The 20,755-nt window shown below is 42.8% G+C and overlaps 4 protein-coding genes across 9 annotated transcripts; 1 reads left to right on the forward strand and 3 right to left on the reverse strand.

Moving 5' to 3' along the window:
* Positions 1–112: 112 nt before the first annotated feature.
* LOC117851957 (signal peptide peptidase-like 5) lies at positions 113–3,668 on the reverse strand. Its single transcript, XM_034733871.2, has 14 exons — positions 3,398–3,668; positions 3,039–3,197; positions 2,845–2,956; positions 2,621–2,740; positions 2,327–2,478; positions 2,062–2,244; positions 1,790–1,824; positions 1,513–1,669; positions 1,379–1,432; positions 1,177–1,269; positions 950–1,092; positions 795–865; positions 619–702; positions 113–500 (listed from the first exon to the last, which is right to left on the reverse strand). Exons 1-14 carry the CDS (start codon positions 3,524–3,526, stop codon positions 382–384), a joined length of 1,611 nt encoding a protein of 536 aa, XP_034589762.1. The 5' UTR covers positions 3,527–3,668; the 3' UTR covers positions 113–381.
* Positions 3,669–3,838: 170 nt separating this feature from the next.
* Positions 3,839–10,321, forward strand: LOC117851955 (uncharacterized). The gene is made up of 18 exons (XM_034733869.2): positions 3,839–4,863; positions 5,079–5,150; positions 5,231–5,435; positions 5,516–5,600; positions 5,700–5,798; positions 5,888–5,969; positions 6,059–6,118; positions 6,221–6,273; positions 6,349–6,512; positions 6,975–7,185; positions 7,728–7,785; positions 7,961–8,017; positions 8,099–8,341; positions 8,749–8,813; positions 8,891–8,947; positions 9,045–9,138; positions 9,489–9,629; positions 9,723–10,321. The coding sequence occupies exons 1-18, from the start codon at positions 4,057–4,059 to the stop codon at positions 9,813–9,815; spliced, it is 2,646 nt and encodes an 881-aa protein (XP_034589760.1). The 5' UTR covers positions 3,839–4,056; the 3' UTR covers positions 9,816–10,321.
* Positions 10,322–11,450: 1,129 nt separating this feature from the next.
* LOC117853125 (phosphatidylinositol 4-phosphate 5-kinase 9) lies at positions 11,451–19,333 on the reverse strand. Of its 6 annotated transcripts, none has more exons than XM_072293380.1 (10): positions 18,086–19,333; positions 17,753–17,996; positions 16,328–17,571; positions 14,986–15,153; positions 14,466–14,631; positions 13,978–14,088; positions 13,416–13,603; positions 12,717–12,874; positions 12,008–12,170; positions 11,451–11,915 (listed from the first exon to the last, which is right to left on the reverse strand). In XM_072293380.1, exons 3-10 carry the CDS (start codon positions 17,524–17,526, stop codon positions 11,648–11,650), a joined length of 2,421 nt encoding a protein of 806 aa, XP_072149481.1. In that variant the 5' UTR covers positions 17,527–17,571; positions 17,753–17,996; positions 18,086–19,333; the 3' UTR covers positions 11,451–11,647. The 6 variants fall into 6 exon arrangements, with proteins under 6 accessions (XP_072149481.1, XP_072149480.1, XP_034591384.1 ...); XM_072293379.1 differs by having other exon boundaries at positions 16,328–17,566; positions 17,652–17,996; XM_034735493.2 differs by having other exon boundaries at positions 17,652–17,996.
* Positions 19,334–19,345: 12 nt separating this feature from the next.
* Positions 19,346–20,174, reverse strand: LOC140222537 (uncharacterized). The gene is made up of 2 exons (XM_072293387.1): positions 19,571–20,174; positions 19,346–19,500 (listed from the first exon to the last, which is right to left on the reverse strand). Exons 1-2 carry the CDS (start codon positions 20,020–20,022, stop codon positions 19,398–19,400), a joined length of 555 nt encoding a protein of 184 aa, XP_072149488.1. The 5' UTR covers positions 20,023–20,174; the 3' UTR covers positions 19,346–19,397.
* Positions 20,175–20,755: the final 581 nt, after the last annotated feature.

The following is a 20,755-nucleotide window of genomic DNA, read 5'->3' on the forward strand; positions in this document are numbered from 1 at the left end:
CAACAGCCAAGCCATCCAGGCATCAACCAATCAGTCTCTCTCAATACTGCCTGCTAGATGATGCATGGAGCATCATATTACTTATATATGTAAAACAAACAGACATGCATGATGAGCCAAACTGCTACTCCCTGCATGTCAAATTGTAAATCATTTTATACATAGTTTTTCTATGTATCTAGACATGGTGTATAGCAAAAGCTATATATTTAGAAAAGCTAAAACGGCCTACAATTTGGGCATAAGCAACGATACATACATATACATACATCAGTAAAGTGTCTCCATCAAATTAATACAACTTTCTCCACCATGCATATATTTAGTCACTACAGTAGTTACCATAATTAGCAGGAACCAACTTACTCGGAATATGCATAATTAGTTTGGGCTTGCCGGCAGCAGCGGCAGATGCATATGCGTGCACACTCTGTCTGGCTCTCCCTTCACCCACAGGTTCCGCAGTTCCCCTCTCTTCCACCCAAGCGCGATCAGTGTTCCTGCACCAACAAAACACACACAATCGCATCATGCAATGCAATCGTCCCTATTCGGACATTCACAATCTCCACATATTATATATGCATCCACTGCAGAGTCCCAAGCTATCTTCATTACCGAGTGTGAAGGGCACGATGTACAGAAGCGCAGGTTGCCCATGCCCATCCATCAGGTTCAGCGCAACATATGTGATTAGAAGTCCTGATCACGTGGCCAACGGAGAAATAGCCAGTTAGTCTCCACTGAAGAAATCATGGTTCAATCTTCGGCCCGCTGCATGGACTCAAACTTACCAGAACCATAGGCCACCATTGACCACAAAAAATAACCAGACTGAAGGCTCTTCTTCGCAACAAAATCGTATCTGAACAACAAACAATTTTCAAAGGAAACTCATCGCTCTAATTCACATAGAAGAAATTACAGACGTTTTGCACACCAGACTTACCTTAGTGCGAAAGCAACTAGCAGCCCAGGAAGAAGGATATCACCAAAGCCAATGATGCTGTATCCACCCCATGGATCAAACATTCGTGGAATTTTTAGCAACATGGGCACACCATCCTCGTCAGTCTTATCACCGCGTGCAACCTATCAGAAGAAACCAGTATGTACAACCACAAAATCAAGAAACTATCACCACCAAATATTAGAATGCCCTTTCACAATACTTACCACAATCATCACACTCTCATGAAACCACCTCTTGGAGACAAACACCCAGAAGATGTCATACAGGAAGGCACAGCTGAGAAGAACCGAACCCACCTGATCACAGCCACAAGGTAAATAAAACAGGTACCACCACAGTTATGAAGAAAACCCTTGGCTAAAGTCAACACAAAGCGGAAGTCAAAATCAAGAGCAATGTGATTACCTTGAGGTTGGGTACTCTGACAATTTGGATGACCGTAACTATCAGTGCGATACCCTGATAAGTACAGAGTTTGGAATCATTTGATGTCACAACTACAATAGGGGGCATCGAATACTACAGACAGTGACACTCACAAGAATATCTTGCCCAATCCAAGCAAAGGAAGCTTGGCGGAAAACAGCCCATAGAACAGCAAACGCAATGCAAAATGGGGAAACTGCCAGAGTAAGATGTGAAACAGCTCCAATGAATGGTACTTTCACAAAAGATTCTGCAGCAGGTTTAAACCATCTGAAAGGTTCCACGATTTAGTCAATATTAGTAATTTCAGGGAAAAAAACTCAGGTTTGTTGCAGAGGTTCTTGAACAGAATGCTTGATTCAAACAAACCCCCAAGCAAATCCACTGTACCTTGATAACAGAGCCACCAAGCATGTTTGCAGACCCTGCATAAACAAATGCTTTAGTTCAAGAAAGGAAAAACAGCAAAGGACTAACTACAGCAACAGTTTTGTGTAGCAATCATCTGAAAAACACTGTAGGATCAGTGAACTAATAGCACACTAGGTTGTTTCAAGGTACTTGTACCATGAAATAGAAAGTAAGAGCAGCTAATATGATTACAATTTGTATTTCGTAATTATGTAATCTGAAAGTAAACTGATAGTGAGATAGAATTGCACCTCTACACCGCCGATGCAGAATATTACCACTAGTAGCTCCACAAACCAGTAAGACATCAGTTTGTAAAGCATTATTAAGAAGCATGACGCAACCACCACAAACATTATCGCTGATGCCACATTGATGTCTACCATGCCAGTAGAACCCCCAGCCTCAACATTCAATAGGCCTTCATGGCCATCCTTAACAATAAGTGCATTCGTCAGTACATCAGTTTAAGTCGATGCTATAATGGAGCAAGTGTCATGTCATAGAGATCAGAACCTTCAGGAGCTTCTCTTGTTCAATAACCGCTTCTCTAGCACTCCATGCGGACCAGTATGAAGCACCAAGGACTGTACCCACAGCCATAAGCCATAGAAATACCTCTGCAGTGTCGACTACGGGACGGTCTGGAGAGTACAGCTGCACAGAAACTAAGGAAGGACAAGGATACATCACATCATTACTCAGTAAGCTATTCCAGATTGAAGAAATAACCAAAATGCAAGTAGCCAACACCCTAAGGTTCCATATGAAAATTGAAATGCTGGTGACCACTGCGAGCTAGCAGTTTACCTGCGTTACCGCTTGTAAGAAGTGTGTGTAAAGCAGAACCTGCGTCTTTTGGCAGGAGAACTGCAGGTATATGTATGTCAAGATCCGTCTCGTTCTTTTCACAGACCATCTTGTACAGTTCTGCAGGGTAAACACAAGACAGAACATGTGAAATAAAACGTTCCTCAGATGGTTTATGATTACTACAAGCAGTGGCACAAGTCATGAATAGGGAAACAACGCACCGTGGACATGGTTTATGATTACTATGGCAGAAGCACCGGCAGCTTCAGCAAACTTTGCTTTCTTTGTGAATTTGCACTTGCCCCTTTGAACTAGAAGAACATCTCCAGAAACCTAGGATGAGAAGGAAGCATTTGAGCGCTGGGGGTACAGAAGACAGGCAAATATTGAGTGTAGGAAGTTGCAGAAGATAGACCTTGTGTTTTGGAGGAGAGCAGCAGTCAATAGGGTCTGCGAGCGTGAGCTTAGTTCGGTTTGCGTGCTTCTCCTTGGAGACGATTTTGGGACCAAAGCGAGCACCAACACCAACAAACTCGTCACCCTCTTTGCCGTTGACCCAGCTTTGCACTTTTACCTGACACAAGATCAGCTAGGTAGATGAAATGGGCAGTCATAGCTCTCTTGTGATGCTAAAAATAGATAGGAGTAGCTACCACATAACTATTTCAGTATGGTCTGGTGGTGTACACTGTACATGCCCTCCCCCTCCATTTGGGGACTGGATTCGATTCGATTCGATTGGGTAGAGGTAGAGGAGGAGGAGGGGGCTCTTACCAGGATGAAATCGTTGTTGCATCCGGGGATCTTGGGTGCCTCGTCGTCGTGGTGGACGATATCACCGCCGGCGGCGGCCTCCGCCAGCGCCGACAGGAGCAGCAGCGCCAGGACCGGCGCGGCGGCCATCTATCCCTGGGCTGAGACCTAAGCGAGCCCTCCCCAACCCAACCCAACCTCAGGTGAGCTTCTAGGAATCGCTCGGCTCCGGCCTTCTTCTCCGCCGGTCGGGATGGTGGTGGTGGGTTGTTGACTCTGCTGACTCGCTTGGGTCGGGTCGGGTTGCTGCGGCCCACTCCACAGGCCTCGGTATGCTTTTTTTGCATTTTGGTCTTATTATTTTAGAGAGAACTTGCATTATGCTCCAAGATGCAGGCTTGTCTAGGGATGCGAACATAAATCATGTCTTGAAGAAGGACCGACACATAAAACTCCATGGGCAATGGTGAGCACGAGCAAGCTCAGCAATGAAGGCTGTTACTTCCTGTAGCAGCCAGTAGTAAGCAGCAGCAGCAGCCTCTCTTCCTTCTCCACCAAGTTGAGTCCAATTCCACCAAATCCCAATCCCCCTTGGGTTCCTCTTCGGTTGCAGCTGCAGATCGGTTCCATCGATCGGAGGAAGACATCTCGATCCAATCCATCCATTTCACTCGTTGAAGATGGCGACGGCAGAGGGATCCACCATGGAGGACGACCCCGACGGCGCCGCCGCCGCCGACTCCTCCTCCTTCGTGCTGCGCTCCGGCGTCCGCGCCGGCCTCAAGCGCGAATTCGCCTTCGCCATCGCCTCCCAGGCAGCACTCTCCGAGCCCCTCGGCCGCACCCGCCGCTCATCCCGCACACTGCTCACCACCTCATCGCCGCCTTCCGACGGACCCAAGCCCAAGCGCCCGCGCCCTGGCCCTAGCCTTGCAGATCCTCCACCTCCCCCTCCCCCTCCCCCTCCCCCTCCCGAAGGAGAAACAGTCGAGCAGCCCGGCCCCGTGCTCGCCTTGATGGCTGCTGACACCAGCTCTCAGCCGCCGCCGCCGCCGCCGCCGCTTTCCACTCCACCCCCGCAGGCCGACACCAACATCGTCATCCCGCCGGAGTCGCCGCCTAGGCGGATCACGCGCTCCATGCTCAACCACAAGCCTCCTACCGCAGCTCCTCCACCTCCTCACAATGCCACTCCACTCAAGCCCAAACCCGAACCGCCCGAGGAAGAGGACGACAGCAAGCCCGGTCCAGCGCTCAGGCGCTTCACCAGATCACTCCTGCTCAAGGATAAGGACAGCAACGACGACGACCTCTCGGGCACCACCACCGCCAGCAATGCCTCCTCCTCACCATCACCCAACGCCACCACCAGCATCAGCAGCAGCAAGCGGAATACTACAAACAAGATCCCCACCAACCTCAGGGAGCTTCTCGCCACCGGCCTGCTCGAAGGCCAGCCCGTCAAGTATATCATGAGGAAAGGCAAGGTATGTTGGTTATGTATGCTCTCCTCTCTCTAGCTAAATCATTCATCTCTTCTGCTTGCGCGTCTTTCTGGTTGCATGTCACATTATGATGAATGTACAAAATGTGGGGTTTCTCATCTTTACCTGCTGTTCTGGATGTCCCCGTTTGTGCTTACTTTCATTTCATGGCTGCTGTAATTTGATTGACCAGGGATCTGTTTCTGCTCTTATTTCAGCGGGCAGTACTCCGGGGAGTTATCAAACGTGCCGGCATATTGTGCGCTTGCTCTTCATGCAAAGGCCGAAAAGTGAGTTTTCTCCTCTTCTCCGAAATCACCACCTTGCTATCCCAACTTTGAGAGTCGAACCAATGTGCCTTGAGTTGCAGGTTGTTTCACCTTACTATTTTGAGGTGCATGCTGGGAGTACCAAAAAGCACCCATCCGACTACATTTTCCTGGAAAATGGAAATAACCTTCATGATGTATTGAGGGCATGCACAAATGCTACCTTAGACATGGTGGAGTCTGCAATACAGAAGGCGATAGGCCCAGCACCTCACAAGAGAACATTCAGATGCCAAACCTGCAAAAGTGGGCAGTTTCTCCTCTCATCCCTACCTAGCTTGGTTTCGTTAATTTCTCAAATATTGATCAAATATCTAATCTTTCAGGTTCGTTCAGCACACTACGCAGTGGGAAATTTGCTTTGTTTTGTGATTCATGTCTGGAGTCCAAGGGAGCTAAGAATAGTACCAGGTAATCTTTGTAATAAATGTGGCCATTCCATTTTTTTTATCACATCAAAAGTATTTGCTTGGGTCCCAAACAATTGGCTGTTGCCCTACTTTTATTTAGGTCTTCAAAAGTTGCACGAGGTCGGACTTCATCTGCCAAGGGATATAAAAGTGCATCCCCAGGAGCAAAGTCTGCAAGTGTAGGAAGGCTTACAAGAAAGTAGGTATTGTCAGTTGTGATAAGCATCCTTTTCCTTGAATTAATCATCCCATTGATCCCCATTTTGGCTATTTCATGACCAAAAAAAGGGATAAGGGGTTGCATAAGGTGGTTTTCATGAGTGGTGTTTTACCAGAGGGCACTAATGTCGGCTACTTTGTTGGCGGAAAGGTTATTTTCTTTTTTCGTCTCTCAACTTACTGTTTTCAGCCAGTACAAATGTTATTTTATTATTAACACTTGTAGTGACAACTTTCTAGAGGTTACTGGAAGGATATATAAAGGAACTTGGGATCTACTGTCATTGCTGCGACACAGTGGTAACTTGCAGCCCCTTTCATTAGATGTGTGTTGAAAATTTAATGGCACGCAACTGAGTATTCCCTAGTCTAATTCTTGAATTCGTTTAATTCAATGAACAGGTTAGTCCTTCACAATTTGAAGCTCATGCTGGTCGAGCTGCTCGACGCAAACCGTGAGTATTTCTTGCGGTTTATTTTTGTAAAGGGTACAATTCAAACTCTAATCCCTTCCACAAAAACTATTTTAGGTACCACAACATATATATGTCAAATGGTGTTTCGCTGCATGAGCTGTCAATTTCACTCTTAAAAGGTCAAAAGACAAACAGACAAAGTGATGATTTGTGCAGCATTTGTTCAGATGGTGGCCAGCTTCTCCTTTGTGATACCTGTCCAAGAGCTTTTCACAGAGGTAATGACATTATGCATAGCCAATATGACAATGCTGCATGTTTCCTTACTGCTTAAATAAGCAACATTTAACTCTTCCATTAGGATACACGGCTATTTAAATATATGTTTTCTAGTGGAAGGCTAAATTTAATGTCTACAGCAATTTTAATGATGCTTAAAATCCAGGTGTCATACCTTCTAAAATGCACCTAAATTATGTTGTAAGTTGTAGCACGATGCTCAATTTGTAGTCTACATGGGGATTCCTGTTGTATAACCTTTTTCTTTGAATTACAGTGCTGCATTTTACACTTATGTTCAACTGTTTCTTACTGTCATCTTGCAGTTCTTATTTCTAACATCTGGTGTTTCATCAAGAATTATGTTTAAATATTTGTTTTGGTGAACCCCTTTGAACAGAGCTGCATTTTTTGGTTCTCATTACTGTAATGCTGTATTTCCTCCCTTTTATCTCTTGCAGAATGTGTTAGCTTGTTTGCTAACCCGAAGGGAACTTGGTGTTGCCGATATTGTGAGAATAGACAACAGAGGGAAAGTTGTTTGGCATATAACAACAATGCAATAGCTGCTGGGAGGATTGAAGGAGCTGACCCCTTGGCAGAAATATTCACACGGTCGATACGTGTTGCTACATCACTTGCGACTGGATTTGGCGGTTGTGCACTGTGCAAGTAAGTGTTCATTTCCCGAGACTATATGTGTTTCCAGTCTTCCATAAAACATTTCCTGAGCCAACAAAGGAAATTTGGCAAACCTCTTATCAAGTAGTGGTATTTGTTGCATAGACTGGTTGAGCTAAGGGAGATCAATATCTTACTGCTGATTGCTGAATCTCTTTACCCCTTGCCAACTTGCTGATTACTTTTGCATAGATGTTCATTTCATTATTTTTTCTTTAAGCTTTATCTACACTAGTTAATCATTTGTTAGCATTAGTTCATAATTTCTAGTTGTGCTTGTTATGAGTTTTCTGCGAAGTATTTACTGGTACCTTTTATAAGAAAGAAAGTTACAGATTGTTTCCGCTTAATGGCAACTTGCCAAGTGCCATAGCATTTCTTCAAAACCAGAAGTGGCATAACATCTGGTCCAGGATCTGTATGCAGTTTTGTTATTTTTATATATGCTTTCATTCGACTCTCTAGTACTCCCAGGATTCTTTTCTTTCATATATATAATCCATGGAGATTATCTGTTTGAATTATTTTGGCAGGCTCCATGATTTCAGCAAAAAGAAATTCAGTACCCGGACCGTGCTGCTTTGTGACCAAGTACGTTTGCCAATCATATAGGGTTATAGAGCATGGTTTACCTCTATGAATGATGATACTAGTGTCCATTCATGATTTATGTACAGAGTGTTATCCTGTTATTTCTGTCTCGTGCTTTTTATAAGGCAGCAGTGGTAATTTGTAACAGTAAGTCATTCATGTCTTTTTTTATCAGTGCGGTAGAGAATATCATGTTGGTTGCCTCAAGGAACATAACATGGCTGATCTGACGGTGATTTTTCTAACCTGAGATATCTGTAAGAGTTTGTTGCAGAAATTTAGCACCATATTAATTAATAATTAAACAATGCAGGCATTGCCTGAGGGAGCATGGTATTGTTCCACCGACTGTGTGAGGATTAACCAGAAACTGCAAGACTTACTTAACCGTGGGGGAGAACCTGTCCCTACCATGGATTTAGATGTTATCAAGAAGAAGCGAGAAGAGAAAGGTTTAGATGAGGATGCTGACCTTGATGTTAGATGGAGAGTTTTAAAGGATAAGAGTTCAGAAGACAGCAAATTAGTGCTCTCCAAAGCAGTTGCCATTTTTCATGTGAGTTTCTGTCACTTCATACTGGATATTAATTTGTAGGATTTGCAATAACCTATGACCAGGATGTATAGTATGTTAAGAAAAGAAAACTTATCCTTATGCAGGGTTGTACGGAGTGTATTTTTTATAATTGAGGTGAAATATAGTGGATATCTTGTTTTGCACATTCCCTATTTCATGTACAACCTTGCAAACCTGCCAGTTTAAGCTATAAATCAACAAGAGAAAAATTGAAAGAATAAAAGCATCTTCATTTTACTAACTGACATTATTCAAGTTCAGGCCCAACTTATAGAAGGGGAAATGATTGCAGATTCTGCTTAGCAGGCATAAACAATATTTTGTTTATTTACAATACCTGGGATGCATCCTCTATTGATTCAGTATACTATTTTTCGTTTCTGCAGGAAACATTCGATCCCATTATTCAGATAGCAACTGGCCGAGACCTCATTCCAGCCATGGTTTATGGGTATTGATTAGTGTCATCCTCTTTACTTGTATCACACACAACTCACCATCGTAGAAATAATATATGCTTGTTTCCAGGAGGAGTGCAAGGGATCAAGATTACACAGGAATGTATTGTGCTGTGTTAACTGTGCGGTAATTTTTGTCTTAGATTGTTTCTGGCTGAAAATGAAATGACATCGTCAATAAATTATTCCTAATTAAGCTGCTCTAATTAATTTTGTTGATGCAGCAACACTGTAGTTTCTGCCGGTCTTTTCCGCATCATGGGTAGTGAAATTGCTGAGCTGCCATTGGTCGCTACAAGTAGGGATAGTCAAGGCTTGGTAAGTTCGTCAAGTATCGGGTGCATTATAATTCGAGTTCTCATTGGAACATAAACAATGAATATTTTGGGCATAAACCTGCTCCGCAGATCATGTATGCACTGCATGGTTGCTCCAATGCCCCTTGTGGATAAGGGACAGCAAACATGGTCTATTGTGTTAATACAGTAGGTGTACTATAGTCTTGGAAGATGGTTTTGATGGTGCAGGATGTTTTAGTTCTTCGGAATAAGTTTTAGTAGTTGGATTATTAATTTGAATGTAATTGCAGAGTTGAGGTTAACCTTGTTACAAAGTTGTCTGACGTATACTAGTATTGATCCTTTTTTCTTCTTCTGTGCACTGAACAGGGGTATTTCCAAGCGCTTTTCGCCTGCATAGAACGACTGTTGGCATCTTTGGAGGTGAAACATTTTGTGCTACCAGCTGCAGAGGAAGCAGAGTCTATCTGGACAGAGCGGTTTGGGTTCACAAAGATAAGCCAGGATGAGGTTTGTATATGTTCCTATGCCCAACTTGCAAGCATGTGTGCGACCGAAGAATTAGCTTGAGGTTGTAATTATGTAAATTTTATTGTGCTGCAGCTGCGCGAATACCTCAAGGGTGGGCGAACAACTGTGTTTCAGGGGACATCAACCCTACACAAGCTGGTCCCACTCCCAGAACGGGAATGCTAGTTCTGCTAAAAGGGTGGTATTGGCATTTTGATCTATTGTCAAGGAGAAGCCGGAAGATTGTGTAAGATACCTACCAAAGGGCAAAAGCAAAGGCAAAGGCAAAGCCGAGTGAATTGCAGGCAACTTATTGGGTGGCATTTGGTATGCGTGTTCGTGGGCCGCTGTGCTTGTGTTGAGTTAGTGTTCGTTTGGGCTGGAACAGGATGGCGACTGCGGGTCAGAAGTGTCACTGGAGGTGACTCGGTTGTATCTGCTGATGTCTTTTTTGATTTGTTATTATAGGAGATAGTAGTGTGATACCAGGCTGTTAGGAGGGGGGTGGATTTGGGGAGGTCTCAAATTCAACGTACAGCATGAACATGTGATTCCCTTTTTGTTGGTCTGCCTCTGTCGCCGTAGATCGTCTGTGTGGATACAATGTAGCGCAGTTGTTGTAATGTCTCTGTCCAAAGAATGTAAAGCGTATTTTGCTTCATTATGATAAGTTATTGATCATTAGTATGTAACCTTTTTTTTATATGAAATTGGTGCCATCCCCGTGCTTGGCCCTGCTCGACCGTGGCGTCGCGCCTGGAGGAGCCAAACCTTTCCTCTGATTCACTAGGAAGATCAGATGAATCGAATAGCTGGGAAATCGGAATCTGGAGCAGCAGAATCAGCACCATAATTCTGACGGATACCAAACCAGTTGGTGGCTCGTAGTGTGTTTGGTTGGTTGTATCATTTGATTCATGTATGAAATAATTCAAAATAATAATAATCCTTTTGTTTGGTTAGGTGCATGTATGAAATAATTCAAAATAATAATGATCCTTTTGTTTGGTTAGGTGAATTGGACCAACTCATCTAGGATGAGACCATCCCACTTAATACATTATTCTACTAATTAGAGTGAATGTACAAGCAAATTGGTTGTCCAAGATCATCCATGCATGCATCATGTGGTGCATGCAACCAAATACACTCTTGTATTTTGTGCTTTCGAGATTCTCCATATGCTGGTATGTAAGTTGAAGGAGCTTATTGCAATCCATTAGAAAGAAATTATGCCATTTTTGTAAAAAAAAATTGCAGCATGTGTGCTATAGACTTTGAAAGATGTTTTGATGATCCATGAATATAATGTACACCACCAGCTAGGTATTCATTTGCAATCTTTCTGTTCCCTAGGCACGTATTAATCCAGCAACCTAACCCAATATATTCATAGATGCATGTACCGCCGAAATGCACCCCAGTTGAAATTGGTGCTACTCCTTCCACCAAAAAGTGCATCAAAGTTTCAACGGAATATGCTTATCATCTACCATCGTCATGCAAAAATTGGCTCAGATAAAGAAACAAAAAGGAGATCAACATCATAAGGAGCCTGTCATAGTTTTATCATTTTTACAGGAATCAACTGTGATATTATTTGTGTTTTTGGCGACAACAAGCTTAAAATAACATTTCGAAATCTTCGAGCTAAATTTTCCAGAGAGAATATTGTTACTTTATGGGGGTTCCTTAAACCCTTCACGTCATTCCTATGCTCTATACAGTTTTGTGCAAAACATTTCCACCATATTACACTCACACATAGTATTAGGACGGCCTTGGAAAGCGGAATTTAAGGCACAGTTTTTCCACTAATAATGCAAGGAATCGCTGAGGTCAGCGAGTGCAGCAAGAGAAATCTGGCTGCTTCAAAACTTGCCTTGATCAGACAGCCTAATGTGTACACGGGGAACAAAACCCAGGGTGAATGCTTGAAGGAAGCAACAAGGGATGTGGCAGGAAAAAAAATAAGAGCTGAATAACGCTTGTTGCACAAGATGAGGAATTACTGGTTCTTATGACCTTTCAGGAAAGATCGTACGAATGAATTTCAGGAAGCGCTCCGAGTAGAAATTAGGTTCTACTACAGATATTGATAATGAGTTATATTTGATGGACTTATAAGTATGCTCAATCTTCTTCCTTAAGTTGTACTCCTGCAAGATATCAATTATTCCCAGGTAGAGCACCACATCATACACCTGACCAAACGACTCCCTGTCATCTTCTTTAGTGGTCTGTTCTGCCCTTGCAGGCATGTTAACCCCTAGCTGGATCTGGAGCCTGATAAAGTGAATAGTTTTTGTCAGACTTGCACCCCAATAGTATATAACATACAACAATGTGAACAGGCGCATAATGATAGGATAACTCACCTTGTGGTGCCTGGAAGCAAGAGATCTACTTCTTCAAAACTTGCACTTGATCGAAGACGGGCTCCCCTTATATGAGGACCAATAACAACATCATTTTGATCACTAGCTCGCTGGACCAAAACCAGTCCTTCAGAACAGTTCATAATGTCCTCCTCCAGAGCGCCTACATTGCCTCACAATGTCAATAATAAGTAAATGAAACATGACTAGTGATCATAATACTAGTTACATCTCAAAGCAAGGTTACGCAGATTGGACTGTTTACATTGATAACATGGGTTGTAATGTTGACTGGACTGATATTAGAAGAATTTGAAACTTCAGAGCAAATGAAGAAAATGGCGGCAAAAGGTTTCTCAATGTCAAGCACACTAACTTACAAGTTCTGGGAGGAGCCTAGGCGATAAAGGGCCCTTCCTGTATGACCACATTCCTATAACTATAAGATGGAGAAGCTATTGTACATGTCCAAATGTTTTATTGTGTTGCATGGAATCAACAATCAACACTAATTTCCAGGAAAACTCTATATTAGTTACAGTTTGTGCTTTACATAATCATGTTGTTGTGGAAGACTAAAGGCATAGTGAGCTTGTTGTCAACGTGAGACCAGGCTCAGAGAGGGAAGAAATGAAGAGGTGATCGGGCGGTACAACAATAGTTATGGAGACAGATAGTGCAAGACTGTAAGTGTATAGCACAAAGTTACCTTCTTCTGAAAGAACAGCGAGCCTATCTGGTACGATTGTATGATTAAAAGATGCCTGTGTCCGCAGCTTTTGAGGAGCTCGATAATGGACGCCAAGAAGCAAGCTATAATCCATTATTGCATGATTCCTTAGAAATTTGCTATCAGTCTCAATTTGCCTACAGATAAAAAGATGATTACACTTAAGATGCATGCACTCCAATGAATAGAAATAGCATACTCTTGGTAAAATGCAAAGAAATAGTAGCGTTTTTCTTAAAAAAAAAGGTATTAATACATAGATCAAATATGACTGCTCCGAAGAAATCAGAGATTTGGTTTCTTTTCCTTCCAACTAGTAGGATTCTTTCTCAGAATAATTTATAATCGTGAAGCTTCACAATATAATACGCAATAGTGAAGGAACTTACTTTACATCAAATGGCATTTTGGGTCAACTAGTGTCAAAATATTTATTACATAGGCATTTCGTAATAGTAACTGATAAAAAATGACAGGACTGACATTGTTCAGCTAACATGTCTGGAATATAATTTTGCAAAAATACTAAACAGTGAAAGTGAAATTTCTAGCTAAAAAGGATATGATGCACCAACTGGTAGAATAATATTCATATAACAGGTACAGAATCATAATTCAATGAAAGAAATCATAAGATAGCCCTTTATGGCATAATTTACTAGGCTACAAGTTGCTTACTTAAGCAGTGTGTCCCGCCAAGAAGGCTCAACATAAAATGAATAGCTTAGATCCAAGTCTTTCAGGGTTGTGTTCTCATCAATTGTAATTTTGTCCGTTGAACGGCCTAAGGATGAACCTTTCAAGTCAAACCTCCGGTGAATTCTAAGTTCCGTGCAAAACATGTTTCCCATCACTACAAAATGGAACTGCAAACACAAACAACAACAGCATGCACTACTTTAGGATAAATGGCTACAATTAAAATCAGATATGTAGAACACTCCAACTGTCTAAAAATTAAATCTATGACACTGTAGACAAGGAATGGTCACAGATATGACCTTGAGCATCACTTTCCATCAGGAATATTAGCAAAACCAAAAGAAAGGAAAACTATTATATTATGAAAACACTTTTCATTAAAATCCCAAAGACTTTGGGTACACCAATGGTCAAAGTTTTTTTTAAAAAAATTAACAGACATTTGTGTGCACAAATTGTAAAACTTCTTCTCTTATGTTTCACGTGAAGTAGGAAGGAAGCATGAACAATAAAGTCAAGCTGTTAATAATGTGATAACCTTTTGACCGCTGGATGGTTTAACCCTGTGGAGACCAAAAAACTTAGTTATGAGTGTGTTCTCATAGGTCCGCACATGGTAATAATACTCTGGAAGCATTCGCAGAAGAACCTGCAAGAGTTTTTTTGTTTTTAGTTGATCCAAGTGTCAACAAGTGAACCGTCCAAAGGTTTTAAAGTATAACTCTATATGACAAGTCAAGCACCAAAGCCAGATAAGCTAAAAGCTCTGGATCATTGAATATATCCAACTCTTTACTGATTGCTAGAATTTGGTAAAAGATGGAACCATTGTCTCCATGCCTGCTCCCATTTCTATTTACCAAAAAACATATGATCTAAACATTATACCAACCCACATATCATAATGTAATAGAATATACTTTCAAAAGGTTCTTAATAGGATATGGTAGTATATTTTTGGATAAGAAAATTTGGTGTGAGGCATTGTTTCCCAGCAAATTTCTAAATCATTAAAATATATGAAACCTGCACTTCAGACTTCCGTAGAGTCTTGATCATAAATCGATCATCCTGTGATAGGAAGAAGACACTTCCACTCTTTCCAGGAGACGATAACTCCCTAAGTGCATCACTTCCACAAATGGAAACCATGTAATCTGCTGCATCGATCTTGAACATCTCCCTCAAGTTTCTACACACAAACAAGTAGGCCTGATCAGATAAGAGCACAGGTAGAGTTACTTATTAGGTGCTGATTAAGGAAAATTCTCATTTTTGTGATCCTAACTAGTAATGGAAGGTTCAGAATTTAATATTGTTTTCGGCAAGAACAAAATTACAGGATAAGACTTAAAAGAGCATCAAACTCTTCAAGCTATTGCATTTGCAAGACACACTTGACCCTATGTCTAGTTTCCTTTATCCAGGTTGTGAATCTAAGCAACTTCAGCGAAAAGAACATGAAGGCTCTACAGATTACAATATAACTTATGGTGATCATAAATATAGTCTTAGTGAATGAAAATTAAGACACCATGCAACAAACCTGAAAACCATTGGGCAGTAGTCTTTCCATTTAAAATCATCAGCATGATGTGAAGGAGTAAGCCGTGATCCATTTTTAGGGAAGCTCATCCAGAAACTTGCTCTGGGACCGTAATCAGAAGCCCGCACTTCACGCCTCAGAATTGGCGTAATCTTTCCAACTGTATACCTGAGTACAATCACATTAAAGCCTTCAGCGGTCACCATTCGGTTGGATATTTTCTACAAGACAATGTCCTGTTAAAAATAAATAAATAATACTAATAATGATATGGTTACTTTACTGAGATAGAGAAGGTAGTAGATGGGATCTCGCCCTCACGCTGGAGGCTCTGAGATTAATCCTCTCCTTCTTCCTTGATTACAATGGATGGTGCGGCTGTGCTTATATAGCCAGCCATCTAACAGACTCAATCTAATCTAAACAACCGTATCTCTAACCAAATCCATCTAACTTATCTCCTTCCTAACAAACCAACTACTCCTATTCGTGGCACTGTTCACGAGCTACAGTGCTCGTGGGCCTAAGCCTGCGGCCGACCCACTTGCCATAACAAATAATAATAATAATAATTAGAGCAACTGTCACACTTTCTATACCATTGAGAAAAAGGAACTCCAAAATATCAATAATAGTGATTTTTCTAAGACTTGAAGCTTGCATTAATGTTTAATTTGCACTTACTATAATCAACTATATGCTTAACCATCATTCCTGCTCCCTGTTGTGAATTCTGTCTAAAAAATTCTATTATGAAGATCTTTACACTTCCAGAACAATGAAGAATCTACTTCTCTTTCACTATATTCAGTCACGCAACATGAACAAGATAATTGACCCTATTTTTATTATGTATCACTTGCTTTATTAAAGCGCATAACCAAAATATCTGAAGTCGTAACTACCGATCAGCTATCAAGTTGGTATTCCATATGTAAGCCTCCAATTCCGTCACTGCTAATCTTAAGTAAAAAGTACGGGTTGAAGGACCATCGGATGGAAAGACTTAGTTCCCCAGCAGTAAGTAATTACCTAACCTGTCAATTATGCTTTACAATTACTTTTCAATGACAGATAATAACTTGTGCAAGGTAGAGGCATCCATAACATTTTGTTCAGGCTGCAAAGACAAAAATTCATTACTGTTTTGGTAAATAAAGATAGACACAGCCAGTACATGCACAGTAGGTATCTGTATCTTATGCTATGACATGCCAAAACCCTGCCTATGGGTTAATCATATTCGAACATTCAACAAAATACAATGGAGAACAACAATAAGGAGTGGAAAAAAGTAAAGACATCCTAATCTCAGTTCATGGTGTCTCGTTTTATGCATTACCTGATTCCAAGCTGAAGACTGAGCATTAGATCATAGCTCCTATGTCCTTTAATTATTGTCTGCCCAGGCTTCTTGATATCCTTCACTATTTTCTTCTGGCAATGTGATGATCTTTTGAATGAATGCGAGAAGCTTGTATCCACCAAAACCTCACTGATAAGAACACCTTGCATATATTCCCTCTCCAGTATAGGGAGGTTGGAATCAGTCTTGTTTTCACAGCTTTGGGCTGCAGAACTTTCATTTGTTTCACGACCAATGAATTTTTCAATAGCCACTCCAAGACTCCACCGTCTTTCCAGAGATACATTTTTTGAGCGAGTTTCCTCAAAAGCCAAGCTTCTAATCGATGAAACACCTGCAGAGTCCTGATTTCCTCTAGCCATCACATCTGCCATGTCAAACGAGGAGTGAAGGGTACGTGAACCATGAATCTGACTTTCAACACCAGGCAGCACACCTCTCTTTCTTAAAGCATCTATGCTTAGCTCATCGGGAAGCAGAATTTCACGACATCTCGGATAGAATGTGCCTTTTCCATCCTTCACCCCCCTTGTCCAGGTTCCTACATAGTAGCCACAGTCCTTCCATGTATAGACTCCATGCCCATGCATCACACCATCTAACCAGTTGCCTTCAAATGAATCTCCATGCTTCCATGTGAAAATTCCTTTGCCTGACATGACTCCATTTTTCATGGTGCCGACATAAGTGTTCCCATTTGCCCAGGTATACATGCCATGGCCTTGTACTTGTCCCTGCGTCCATGAACCTTCAAATCTGTCTCCGTTGGGATATGTCTGTAAACCAAGGCCGTGCTTAAGATTCAACTTCCAGCCTCCCTTGTAAGTCGAGTTGTTTAGCCCGATATATGTTCCTTCACCGTAGATGTAGCCACCAGAGTAGTCACCCTCATAGGTGGCCCCTGTCGGCCATAGCATCTTTCCATGCCCATGCCTGAGGCCTCCCCTCCACTCACCCTCATAAACACAACCATCAGACCAGATATAACTACCTGAGCCATCTGGCGTGTTGCCCAATAATGTACCACGATAAATATCCCCATTGGGTAGTATAAGCTCCCCAACTCTGGAGCCAGGATTTATTTTAGAAGCATCTGAATGTTGGCAGTTGGGCAGAGCAAGCAATAATCCCTTGTGAAGATTTGAGGAAGCCTCCGTTGTCTGAGAGCTCGTCATGCGTACGGCTCAGCAGGAGCAAGAAATATACGGGAACAGGCTGCACTGCACAAGATGGAGGAGATAGATGGGTTACTCTTGCAAGTGGTGGAACAAAACAAAGTGCTCTCTGCGTATTAATGAACCTTGATGATAGCGTCAAAAGCCGAGAGCATAGTAACGACTGATCTGATCCGATCCGATCCCCCAGAGAAATGAACAAGATGATGCAGAAGGGCGGCCTCACCACAGGCGCCGGCTGCCGCGCCGCCATCTATGACTATGAGTAGCCGCCTTGGTGGTTTCTTTCTTCCGTGCCAGGACTTGCATTGGAGCATTGGAGGGGGCGCGGGTGAGGCGGCCGGCGAGTCGTCGGCGGCGGAAGGGGAGGTGTTGAGGTTTGGGCTCGGACCTTTTTCTTTCCGCTGGGCTTGGGCTTGGGCTTACGAGGAAGCGGCATTTCTATCTAATCTAATTCTACACACGAGTATCTAAAACAAAATGTATATATTGGATTAAAAGAAAACAACAACATGTATTTGAATTGGAGAGTTGGTATTTTGTAAGAGAAAAAAAATACCTCCTGCGATAATGGACGATATGACGATGATGATTGATCCAAGAAAAGGAGCCGAGGATGATAGATTGGATCGTCGGAGCACGAGCGAGCTAGCACACCACATATATAGCGCAGCCGTAGCATTTTTTTAATTAAATAATATAGATCACACGCCTTTATATATATATATTTTAAAATAATACATGTATGTATGTGTACCACTAGCCAATATATAGAGCGAGAACAAAATTAAAGGTTGTGTGTAGTTGAAAATATAATCAGATTCTTTTATTGGCTAAAATATTTTAGCTTCAAAGATCACATACTTGTAGCTTTGAGAATGCCTTTTTATTTCCATCAAATACTAAACATGCATGCATCCATCCATCCATTTGTCAAATATAATAAAGCCATGTGAATAAAGGACGTGATACAACTAAAGTTGCACTCGACAGTAAAGATCTATCGAATATCAATCACCTACCGCATAGCTACAAAGGTAGTATACAGCTAGTGGGGGAATATATGCGTATCAATATCTTCACAAAGTCATCGGCCCTTTTAGACATGAAGGGTAAAAAGATAAAAATACCATTCCACTAGAATTTTATCAATTTTTTTCCTACACCCGCTAAGAATAGAATGGACTTTTACCAATAAATAAGCTAAAAATTAGCTTTGTCCATCCAAACATGCCCACAATACATGCATCATCGAAAACCAAATCAAACTTTGTTATGTGTGCAAAGCACCAAATATATAAATATACTTGCAGAATTAGATGCCATGTCGGGTTGGGAAAATTGAGACATGCAATGCATGTGCTCCCTGTCAACAGGAGATGTACCTGGCCTCTCAATCAATTAATATGATGGTGTTTTGGTATCATACATTACCCATTGGTACGTATTTCCATTAATTAATTATTGTTATCTAAACCAATACGTACGTACGTTGATCACTGTATGCCTGTTCGGCTGGACTTGGCTGAAAAACTGAAACGGCTGATTTGTTCTGAGAGAAAAACACTGTTTGGTGGCTGATAAGCCGGCTGATAAGCTGAAGCGAACAGGTTGTTTATGGTTAAAAAAAAGAATAGGTGCTTTATCTTTGTAACAAAGCTGCTATGATATAGTATATAGTGTCAAAGCACGCATACATGCATCATCCTGCTAGTGCAAGGCAGAGGAGCTTTAATTTGTTCATTGCTTAGGTTCGAAGGTATCGGTTCGCAGGAATATATGCTGTCGGTTAATTATTTTAGCTTTTCTTTTTCTAATATGCAGACTTGACATATTATAAATAAATAAATAAATAACAGAGTTAGTTACAACTAAGTAGTACTAGTAATTGGTTTGATTGTGCCGGAGCCTCGGCAGGTTGTGCAGGAGCGGGTGGAGGAGCATCTGTTGCAGTAGGTCCACTTGGTGGGCAGCCTGCAGCCAATTAATTGGAATTATTATTTGCATAGGGGAGAGGAGATTATAGCAAATCAAAATCACCAACCCTGCTGTGTATCTTGTGGCCATGTTCTTGGCGGCCTTGCGTGCCTTGGTGGCCGCCTCCTCGGGCAGCTGCTTGAAGACGAAGCCCTCCCCTTTGCAGAGCCCGCACAGCCCCGTCCCGCCGCAGTCCGGGCACTCCGACTGCTCTGCAACCACCACCACCTCAACCTCCTCCTCCTCCTGCTGCTGCTGCTCTCGCCGGGGAGAAGAGCGAAGCAGGATTGTGGCCGCGACCCCGACTGTCCCGGCGACGGCAAGTAGCGCCGCAGCAGCTTGGGGGTCTGGGAGAGCACAAGGCGGCGGATGCCCTCGCCGCCGCTTCTCTGCATGATGACCATGGACGAGGACACGAATAGCAGCGGGGGGGCCGAGGCCGCGACAGCAGGTGGAGGAAGAGGGCCGGTGGGTCGTCGGTGAGCAACAAGCAGCAGGGGAGGGCGAGGAGGCCATCATGGCTGCCGCTGTTTGCCTTGGAGCAGAGCGGATACTAAGAATCAGAGTGGCAAATGGATAAGGTGGTCGGATCACACAACAAGAAGAAAGAAATGCTTTATGGGCCGCAGAATAGCACGCACAATCTAGGCCGGCCCGGCCTACTTGCTACATATGGTACTGGAGCAGCAATGGGCTTTGCATATGTGGGTTGCAGGATCCGGGTTTTGAGGACGATGAATATTGCGATGCGATGGCATGGGATGGGTTGGATACGAGGCAGGCATAGTAGATTAGTTAAATTGCTGGAACTAACACAAAACATGGCCTGCCTGAAACGTGGATCGTCCACCATGTGCTTCTCCTGCTGACTGATGATCCTTAATTAATTGATTGCATTAGCTCGGCCTCGGCGTCCTTGATGAGCGCGTCCAGGTCCAACAAGTCGTCGGCGTTCAGCATGGCCAGGAACTCGTCCTCCACCTTGCGGATGTCCTCCTCCTCGCCCTCGTCGTCGGTGGTCAGCATGTTGTCGGACGGCGGGCGCTGCCTGGAGATGGAGATGGTGCCCTTCTCGATGGTGATGAAGCCGGATGATGATGATGACTCATCGTCGTGATGATGACCTACACCTACTCCTCCTCCTGCTGCAGGTGGTGGTGGTCCGCCGGTGGGCAGGGGCACCCGCAGGCAGCTCAGCAGCAGGTCCGCCGCCATGCAGTTGCAGCCAGAGACAGAGTGGCGGCGGCGGCGC

The sequence above is a fragment of the Setaria viridis genome, chromosome 4 (genome assembly GCF_005286985.2).
Source record: "Setaria viridis chromosome 4, Setaria_viridis_v4.0, whole genome shotgun sequence".
NCBI classification, from domain to species: Eukaryota; Viridiplantae; Streptophyta; class Magnoliopsida; order Poales; family Poaceae; genus Setaria; species Setaria viridis.

Coding starts and splice junctions, on each gene's coding strand:
- LOC117853125 (XM_034735498.2), bottom strand. CDS start 17,526: ATGACGAGCTCTCAGACAACGGAGGCTTCCTCAAATCTTCACAAGGGA. Junction 14,632..14,985: donor TACTGCCCAATGGTTTTCAG/GTTTGTTGCATG, acceptor GTTTGTGTGTAG/AAACTTGAGGGAGATGTTCA. Junction 11,916..12,007: donor TTGCTTCCAGGCACCACAAG/GTGAGTTATCCT, acceptor TCACTTTATCAG/GCTCCAGATCCAGCTAGGGG.
- LOC117851955 (XM_034733869.2), top strand. CDS start 4,057: ATGGCGACGGCAGAGGGATCCACCATGGAGGACGACCCCGACGGCGCC. Junction 5,601..5,699: donor GGAGCTAAGAATAGTACCAG/GTAATCTTTGTA, acceptor ACTTTTATTTAG/GTCTTCAAAAGTTGCACGAG. Junction 8,948..9,044: donor TGTGCTGTGTTAACTGTGCG/GTAATTTTTGTC, acceptor TTGTTGATGCAG/CAACACTGTAGTTTCTGCCG.
- LOC140222537 (XM_072293387.1), bottom strand. CDS start 20,022: ATGATGGCCTCCTCGCCCTCCCCTGCTGCTTGTTGCTCACCGACGACC. Junction 19,501..19,570: donor GCCACAAGATACACAGCAGG/GTTGGTGATTTT, acceptor AATTGGCTGCAG/GCTGCCCACCAAGTGGACCT.
- LOC117851957 (XM_034733871.2), bottom strand. CDS start 3,526: ATGGCCGCCGCGCCGGTCCTGGCGCTGCTGCTCCTGTCGGCGCTGGCG. Junction 1,270..1,378: donor TCAGAGTACCCAACCTCAAG/GTAATCACATTG, acceptor GGCTGTGATCAG/GTGGGTTCGGTTCTTCTCAG. Junction 703..794: donor AATGGTGGCCTATGGTTCTG/GTAAGTTTGAGT, acceptor CCACGTGATCAG/GACTTCTAATCACATATGTT.